The sequence below is a fragment of the Miscanthus floridulus genome, chromosome 10, assembly GCF_019320115.1.
Source record: "Miscanthus floridulus cultivar M001 chromosome 10, ASM1932011v1, whole genome shotgun sequence".
NCBI classification, from domain to species: Eukaryota; Viridiplantae; Streptophyta; class Magnoliopsida; order Poales; family Poaceae; genus Miscanthus; species Miscanthus floridulus.
This window is the reverse complement of record NC_089589.1, coordinates 140,175,209-140,184,744: the sequence shown is the minus strand read 5'-3', so window position 1 is coordinate 140,184,744 and position 9,536 is coordinate 140,175,209. Positions and strand designations below refer to the sequence as shown.

At 47.4% G+C, this 9,536-nt stretch overlaps 1 protein-coding gene across 2 annotated transcripts; it reads left to right on the top strand.

Moving 5' to 3' along the window:
- The first annotated feature begins 568 nt into the window (after positions 1-568).
- On the top strand, positions 569-6,425 carry LOC136487369 (probable E3 ubiquitin-protein ligase ARI5). 2 transcript variants are annotated; one of them, XM_066484534.1, is made up of 9 exons: positions 579-2,691; positions 2,848-3,434; positions 3,969-4,022; positions 4,528-4,553; positions 4,865-4,933; positions 5,044-5,128; positions 5,257-5,343; positions 5,413-5,607; positions 5,738-6,425. In XM_066484534.1, exons 1-9 carry the CDS (start codon positions 900-902, stop codon positions 6,029-6,031), a joined length of 3,189 nt encoding a protein of 1,062 aa, XP_066340631.1. In that variant the 5' UTR covers positions 579-899; the 3' UTR covers positions 6,032-6,425. The 2 variants fall into 2 exon arrangements, with proteins under 2 accessions (XP_066340632.1, XP_066340631.1); XM_066484535.1 differs by lacking the exons at positions 4,528-4,553; positions 5,738-6,425 and having other exon boundaries at positions 569-2,691; positions 5,413-5,550.
- Positions 6,426-9,536: the final 3,111 nt, after the last annotated feature.

The following is a 9,536-nucleotide window of genomic DNA, read 5'->3' as shown; positions in this document are numbered from 1 at the left end:
CTCGTTGGTGTTTACTCAAAACACCGACAGCCACAAACATGTACTTTGGTGTGGGACAAATGAGGAGATTTTTTTACCCTCGGGCCTAAAATTCACTCCCCGAGGGGATTCGAACTCAATGGACTGAAATTCGCCCCAGGTTCGAACTCATGACGTGAGGGATACCGCAGAAAGCATCGACCAACGGGTCTAGCTTCCGTTGGAAAAAATAATCTCCAATAAACAACTCATGTATTCATCTCGCGACCTTCGTTATATACACTAACTTTGATTTGGTTCCAAAAGAACCTGAACCTACTAAATAAAGATTAAAAAAACATATATCTCTTCAACTGATTGATGGAGCTCTGGCCACTAAACCAAAGGACACACTGCCTCGTCAGTCTTCACCCACCAAAAAGCCAAGTGAGAAAAGAACAAGAATTATTGTATTTTATTTTTTTGGACAGAGATCGTGCAAGCGAGAACTGCGAGCTGACGAGTGGACGCGGGACGTCAGCAGCCACGCCCGCAACACCAAAGCATGACCGTTGACCGACCCCAGGTCTTTCTTGTTTTCAATTTTTTTCCCCGAATATATAAGTGCTTATAATATATATACAGTACCATGCTTCGTAGCTAAGTTTCGATAGTTCCCGTGCTTTTTTAATCGATCGAAATCGAATCAATTGTTGGCCTGCTGACGTCACCGAGGGGGCATCAAAAATCAAATCCCTATATTATTACCCATTTTATTATTCAATAATTTGATAAAAAGCGGCTTTTAGAAATGTCCGTCTGGTTAATTAGGACACGGGATGGCAATCGACCGTGGCTACTGCCTAGGATTAGTCCAAAGCGCTCGCCAAGAATCCACTGCGCTGGCCTAGTGCAGCCCGGGGCGGCGGCGGCGGCGTGGCATGGCATCAGGCGGCGGTGTCGTTGTGTGCAACAAGAGATACCGACGATCGGACGGCGACGAAGGCGAGACGAGCGGCCGCAACAAGAGATGCGGCGTCGGCCCAAGCTCTGGGGCCAACGCCGACGGCGAGAGCGGCTCTTACATGGACGACGGGGCCAAAACGGCTGACGACGACGCCGCCGCCGGCGAGGACTACATTTACGGGTACGATGACTTCTACGACGACGACGAGGAAGCCGATGAGCAATCAGAGGGCGACGCCGCCGCCTCGGCACGCGACACGGAGCAGAGGTACGTGGTCCTCACCGAGTCCGACCTCCGCGCTCGGCAGGAGGCGGACGCGGCGAAGGTCGCGGAGGTCCTCTCCATCCCGGCGGGCTTCGCGGCGGTCCTGCTGCGCCACTTCAAGTGGCGCGTGGGGCGGGTCCAGGAGGAGTGGTTCACGGACGAGCGGCGCGTCCGCGGCGCCGTCGGCCTGTCGGCACCGGAAGGCGGCGGCGGCGGCGAGGTGATCCTAGTCCCCTGTGCGCGCAGCCCGCGGGCGCAGGTCTGCGGCATCTGCTTCGATCCGTACCCCGCCTGGCGGACGCGGTCGGCGGGGTGCGGACACTACTACTGCGACGGCTGCTGGGGCGGGTACGTCGCCGCGGCGGTGGCCGACGGCGCGCGGTGCCTGTCGCTGCGGTGCCCGGACCCGTCCTGCTCGGCGCCCGTCGTCCGGGAGCTCGTCGACGCGGTGGCCGCGGGCGCCAAGGACAGGGCCCGGTACGCGCGGTTCTGGCTCCGGTCGTACGTGGAGGAGAGCGGCGGGCGGATCAAGTGGTGCGGCGGCGCCGGGTGCACCCGCTCCGTGGAGTTCCTGGACGACGCCGCCGGCGACGCGGCGGCGACGGACGTGTTCTGCGACTCTGGGTGTAGGCACGGCTTCTGCTGGGGCTGCGGCGAGGAGGCGCACCGGCCGGTGTCGTGTGGCACGGTACGCGCGTGGCTGGCCAAGAACGCCTCCGACTCGGAGACGGCCAAATGGGTGGTGGCGCACACCAAGCGCTGCCCCATGTGCGCGCGGCCCATCGAGAAGAACCACGGCTGCAACCACATGACGTGCGGCGCGCCCTGCCGCCACCAGTTCTGCTGGCTCTGCTTCGACCCCTGGGACAACCACCGAGGCTGCACGCGCTACGACTCCCGCCGCCAGAGGCAGGAGGTGGAGGCCGCCGCCGCCGCCGCCGCGGACGAGGAGGAGGAGACGCGGCGGAGGCACGCCAAGGCGTCGCTCGACAGGTACCTCTACCACTACGAGCGGTGGGCGGGCAACGGCAAGTCGCTGCAGAAGGCGCTCGCGGACGCGGACGAGCTGGAGCGCTCGGAGCTCGAGAGGATGGCTAGGATGGTGGACGTTCCAGCGATGGAGCTCGGGTTCGTGACGGAGGCGTACCGACAGATCGCCGACGGCCGGCGCGTGCTGCGGTGGGCGCACGCCTACGCCTACTTCCTGTTCCTGGACCCGGAGCGCGACGCGGCCAAGCGCGACCTGTTCGACGACCTGCAGAGCCAGGCCAACCGCTGGCTCGAGTGCCTGCACAGCTGCGCCGAGCTGGAGAGGAAGGAGCTCTTCGGCGGTGGTGACGGCGAGTCCACCACCGTCGCCGTCGAGGCGTTCAGGGCACACAAGGAGAAGGTCGCGAACCTCACCGGAGTGACGCGGAAATTCATGGGGAACCTTGTGAAAGCGTTCAAGACCAACCTGCCGGAAGTGGTGGTGACGCCGGCATTCGATTTCGATCACATAGGTAAATGCAATGGATTGCTCTTGTGCATATGAAATTCTTGCTGAGTGGTTTGCATCATTTGTTCCATGGAACAAACAACAGAGTTTTGTTAAAGTTGCTGCCTACCTTGACATTGACATGCTGATTCCTGACAAATTCCACACTCGAATGTTCCAGTGAATGGACCAACGATGGGCAGCCAAACAGCTGGTGTTGGAGGCACTATTTCTAGTGTAACTCGTATACTCAACTGGTATACCCAAGCACATATTGCAAATGGTAGTGTGCAAGAACACAGTCCTATAAGAAACCCTGTTCAGCATCCAGTTCGTCCTGGTGGTCATGGCGGCCTCCTCAGCAATCCGTCACAGTTTCCACCAATGAACTCATCTTTTCTCGGAGAAGCTACAACCTCGATGGGACCACCAAATATAGGGCCAATAACACCATTACAGGTCCACATGTCAAACATTATATCAAGTGGCACGACATCGACACCCTCTGTCACCTTCTCTATGTCTGGATCTGGACAACCAATTGGTACTGAACTGATGATGGTACAGAGCACAGCTCTTGGCTCCTTTGGCTCAAACACTTCTACTGCATGGGACAATTCAGACATTGCTGAATCGTCCTCTCAGCCTAACAGCATGGGCATGAATCGACAATCAGGAATCAATCCCCTCATTTCGGCCATGAATGTGCATTTTGGGCTGCATCACAATGCCCAACAACCGCCACCAAAATATGTCAAAATTTGGGAGGTAAAGAGTTCTCTGTATTTAGCATTTACATGTACATCCCAAACTCTCCAGTGACACGGAAATGTTAAGTGCAGTGCAGAGCACTTCACTCACATATAGGAGCCTTATTAGGCCCTGCTGTGCCCATATGTTTCTGTGCAGTACAAAATTTGGCCCTCTTCTGGTTTATTGGAAGGACACATAACTTTGTTCAGTACAGCAGCCTGTACTTGTGTTAATATCAGACAAGCATAGGATCTATGATAATAGTTAATTCTGCTAGTTTTTATGATATATTTCAGTATACCATATTGCTATCTTAAATGTTGTATGCGCTGTATCAGTTGTCATGCATTTCATTCCATATCAGTCAATACATTGTAGCATATATCAACACTGCATAAACTCTCCTTGGCCTCCAGATTCCACTGTCAGTTTTTGTAAAACTGACCCATTATGTAAATTCTGATTTATATTGCACATATTATCTTGTATGCTTGCCAAGTTGCCATAGAGGTTTCAACAACTGATGTTTGCCGTCTATTTATATTACAGGGAACCTTATCCGGGCAAAGACAAGGACAGCCTGTATTTATTTGTAAACTCGAAGTATGTCTCTATTTGCATTATTTTACTTCCGAACATTATGTGTTATTTTCTTAAAAAACAATAAAGATTTCAGTATCTTTTTGAATTTGTAGTATTACTAGCTGAATGATTGCTTCCTGAGACATGGTGACACTTTTATGCTCTTTGTAGGTCTGTATGAAATCGAAAGGAAAAATATCTTTTTTTCCATGAAAAGCTTGTTCAAATGAATCTTGTGTTATCTTTGACCAACTTTCTTGCTAAAACTAGTTTGGAATAAATTCCTGAATGTATTATTCTGATTGCTTATGCTTCTAGTAAATTTAAGCCCCTTAAAAATGGACTGATTAGTAGCTGTCAAGCTCATTTTCAGCCACAGGTTGTGTTCACCTTCAAACCTGGGATCTTTAGCCCATCTGCTTTTAGGGTCTTGCAATCTTGCTATGTTTTTCTTTTACTATTTATTTATATAGTATCAGACATTTATTCGTGCAACTCATAATTCTCACTCACTAATTTCTGACAGAGTTGGAGTGGAACAGTGTCCAAAACGTAAGTGTTCATTTTCTTGCAGCTCTATGCCATTAGTGTTTTATGTTTATTACAGTGGTTGAGAACAATACTCCTAGTTAGTTGATGTTATTGTTGCCCTTGTCTTATCAGGAATGAGTTTGCATTAGAATTGTTCATTTTTCTTAGTAGTATGTACGTGCTGATGCTTATGTAACACACAGTGTCATGCCCGGTGTGCATAATGCAAAGAGAAATCCCCCCACCCGCTTGAGTGGAACCATTTTCTGCTATTTTTTGTTTTGCTTCCAGACTAAGTATAGGAAACTGAAACCACTGTTTTCCATATGCAGAGTTGCAGCGGACTGGCCAGAAACTGTGCAGATTGTTCGCCTCATAGCGCAGGAGCATATGAACAACAAGTTTGTTTCTCAACTCATTCTCATTCTTTTCAATGTCAGACTTATTGCATTATCACATTTTCTTATAATGTGTTGGTGATATCTTTCCTTGGATATTCTGAACCCTGAAGACAATATGTTGGAAAGGCAGACGTTCTAATATTTCGGACTTTAAATCAGCATGGGTTTCTTGGACAACTACAAGAGAAGAAGCTGGTTAGTGCCTGATTCTAGTCTTTTAGTACCTTCAATATTCGAGTGTGGTTCATCTATAGTCTTCTCATACACTTAACTTTTTAGAAATCATTTCATATGGTTCTAATCTTTGACTACCATCAATTCAGTGTGCTGTGATACAATTACCATCACAAACTCTACTACTTTCAATGTCTGACAAAGCAGACCATATGATTGGCATGCTCTTCCCTAAGGTAATCTTAATTGTAATCAAATGTATACAAACTTATATGCATTTACTGAAATATTGCTATTTTCCCTAGAATATGGTGATGTTCAAACCAGAGGTCTTAACTCAGCCATCACCGGTGCATCAGGAAAAGCTACAGCAACAACAAGAACTTCTACATCACCAACAGCAACAGCTACATCTTCAACAACAGCAGCAAAACTTACAGCGTCTTCGACAACAAATCCTACAGCAGCAACAAATGCAGCATCAGCAGCAATATATGCGGGTAATCTTAATTATAGTCAATAAGTATATACTTATACATGCTCGTTTCCATTTGTTGAAATATTGCCCTTTTTACTTGGAACTTGATGGTGTTCAAATCACAAGTCTCAACTCAAAATCTGCCAATGCAGCAACAGAAGCTACGCCAGCAACAACTTCAACACCAAGAACCGCTACTTTTATTTACGCCAGAAGAACAGCGACAGCTGTTGCAACAAATACAACAACAACAACCTCGATATCAGCAACAAATGCAACATCAACAACAACCGAGGCAACAAATACAACATCAGAAGAATCAGCAGCAACATATGCAGCAAATGCAGCCCCAGCAACAACCGCTGCCTCAGATGGTTGGTACAGAATTAGGCAGTGATGATGATGCAATGGAAGATTGGGTCACAGGGGCTGGGCAGCATGCCTAGAGAAGTAGGGAGGGTTAATGAGGGCATACACTGACCTGATGATTAGGACGTTTCCTAAATCATTAATTTGATAATTTTAAAGAATGGTCATTTGTATAGTGTTACGGGATGGATTTAGAGTTTAAATAACCACACCATGTTATCTAGTAGTCAATATATTGTATTGAGTTTGGAGCTACAAATGTTTTCAAATTCCCCAAGTTTCTTCACCAAAATCTTTAATCGCCCATCAAAGATTTGGAATCTAGTTCTATGTAGAAGCACTAGCTGAGTTGCTAGTTCAGGACACGCTTAACGCACACCACCTTCTTGGAAGTTGCAGATGAGCTACGAAAATGTGCAGGTTGTTGGTGTTGGCCCCACTTCTCTTTTTATAACTTTATATTTCCTTTTTTCCCTATTCTATAGAAAATTAATTCTTATAACAATATTCTAGAAAGTTATTAATAGAACGTTCTTAAGAAAAAAGTAAATGAAGAAAGCATATGAGCACGAGTAAAGGCGACATTAAACTGCATCAAGGAGATCCAATTTCAACTCGGCTTAATTGTCCATCACTCCAATTGCATGTCCACCCACTACTTTGCATCTCCGCAAGCTCAATGCAAAGGTGTGTGGTGTGTCAGGCCGAGGAGGCACGAGGAGCTTGCTGGGCCTAGGAGTGGTCAGGCCTAGGTGTGGAGAGACAGCGGCCTAGCGCCAGGTGACAATAGCCGGGACACAGAGAGGCATCAGACATACTCACACAAGCACGACTGTCGACCACACTGAAGTTTAGTCCCTGTCACATCAGACATTCGGATGCTAATTATAAGGAATAAATATGAGATAATTATAAAACTAATTACATAAATAGAGACTAATTTGCGAGATAAATTTATTAAGCCTAATTAATCAATCATTAGCATTAGGCTTAATACATTCATCTCATAAATTAGTCTCCATCTCTGCAATTAGTTTTGTAATTATTAGTCTATTTTAATACTTTAAATTTGTGTCAAACATCCTATGTGGTAGGGACTGTTTAAAAAGAGGTATCCAAACATCCCCTGAGTTGAGCCCTCTCCCTCCCTCAATCTCTCCTAGGCTCTCTCCTCTCTCAATCTCCCTCACAACCTCTCCCTCACAGATCTTCATGGGGCAAATCCAGGGTGTGGCACGGTCCAGTGAGGGTCGCACGAGCAGCAGAGATGACACGTTGATGGGCTCAACGGGCCTTGTCGACGGGTTTTTTGTTTTTATTTATTTATTAACAGAGATGGGTATATTGGATCGCCTCTTAAATTTTGATTAACACTGACCCTGAACTAGAGACAGGGTTTTATTTGTCTGTCTCTGTTAATACTTTTTAACCGACTGAAATTATTATTACAGTAGCGTTAATTTCCATAGGATGCGAATACCGTTCTGTCGTTTCTTATAACAAGATAATAATAGCATTTAAATGCTAGTATCACTCATATCTGCTATTTCTGCTGTGGTAACCCGTAACCCCCACTACACAGTGATAAACGTGCCACGCCATCGAGACAGAATCGACGTCGAGCTGACATCACGCTACCAAACCAAACAATCGTCACGCTCGTGAACTAATTCAGCACTGACAACTGACAAGCTAGTACAAAGTACTACGGAGTACGGAGTACATACATGATCCACATGATGAAACCGCCCGATTAACGTCGATCTCTCACTTGCTCCTCTCATCTCAGCAGTTTGCCTATGCAATGCCATACTGCTCTGCACAAACACTCCATGTCGTTTCTGTGAGAGAAATAAAAAAGGGCCCGCCACCTTTCGTCCTCCCCGCTCCCGCTCCATCCTTCTCAGCGAACTTGACCAGCCACCTAGCATAGAGAAGCCCACCGAGGCACCCCTGCTGATCGTCCTTGGTCATCGCTTTGCTAATGGCACCGACTAGCGAGAAGCCCACGCCCAAGGTTGCCGCCACTGCCGCTGCCGCTACTGCGGCCAAGTGCACCACCACCGGCACTGCAGCGGCAGCCAAGGCCAGCCCGTCATCGTCCGCGCGCGTCGCCGTGCCTCTTCTCGCTGCGAGACGGCAAGCTCACCGTCAGCAGCGACGGCAAGGCCCACAGCGCTCCTGACGGGCGTGCCGCGCTCACCCCGTTCGCTGAGGCCTTGGAGCCTACCAAGGAGTCGGACGCGTCGGGAGCTAGCCACGCAGGCCGCGTCGAACGCTCGCCGCGGCGCGTTCCTAGGCTTCACGTTGGCCGCGGTTCGCCACGCTGCGTGCGGCGGCGGTTCCTCATCGTGCTCCGGTTCAAGGACGTGCTGGACCACGGCGCGCGTGGGACCTGCGGATGGAGACGCAGATGCAGTGGGTGAAAGCTACCCCGATTATCACCGTCGGATCTTAGGCAGAGCTGACGGTAAAAAACACTTTTCACCACCCGTCCAATTGGCCACTATGCCATACCGGCTCTGGAAGTGACGATAAAAAAAAGTTCTTTGCCAGTTATGTAAAATCTAGCCGCGATAGAAGTGCATAGGTAATGGGTTGATCATTATACTGTAATAGTGAGCATGATATTTCTAACTTAATATGCAGATAAAAAAAATTATAGCATGTAATAAAATCAAAGTACGAATAAAAATCTATTCGTGATATCACTAGACATGGCCGGTAGCAATATCACTACTGGAAACCGGCACTTTGCCGAGTGCCGGAAGCTTTGCCGAGTGTATTTTATCGGGCACCGGCAAAGCCGGCTTTGCCGAGTGTTTTTTTTGGCACTCGACAAAGATGGCTTTGCCGAGTGTTTTTTTCCGGCACTCGGCCAAGATGTATTTTGCCGAGTGCCATTTTTCGGCACTCGGCAAAATGCGTCTTTGCCGAGTGCCTTTTTCTGACACTCGGCAAAGATGTATTTTGCCGAGTGCCATTTTTTTGGCACTCGGTAAAATGCATCTTTGCCGAGTGCCTTTTTTGGCACTCGGCAAAGAGACATTTTGCCGTGTGCATTTTTTTTTGCCCTCGGCAAATCATTTTTTCAAAGCAATTTTTGAGGCCCTAAATGAATTCAAATGAAAAACTTTTCAACTACAAAGTTGTATAACTTCTCAAGATCTACAAAGTTTATTTTGGTCATTTCTTCATTTGACAAAGCGACAATAACGTTGTTCATATAATCTACATCTCTCTCATATCTCTCGTATTAGTTTCATGAAAGTCGAAGAGAGATATATAAGATTTGTGAATAATGTTACTACCACTATGTCGGATGACCAAAATAAACTTTGTAGATCTTGAGATGTTATGAAATTTTGTAGTTGGCAACATTTTGATTTGAAATCATCTTGTCATGCAAAAATGACGTTTGAATTTGAAAATTTTAAAATTTGAATTTTTCAAAAGACCTCGGATGGAAAAACTTCCCAAATAAAAATTGTAGATCTCCAAAAGTTATGAAACTATGTAGTTGACAACTTTTTGATTTGAAATCATCTTATCATGCAAAACTACATTTGAATCTCTCAAATA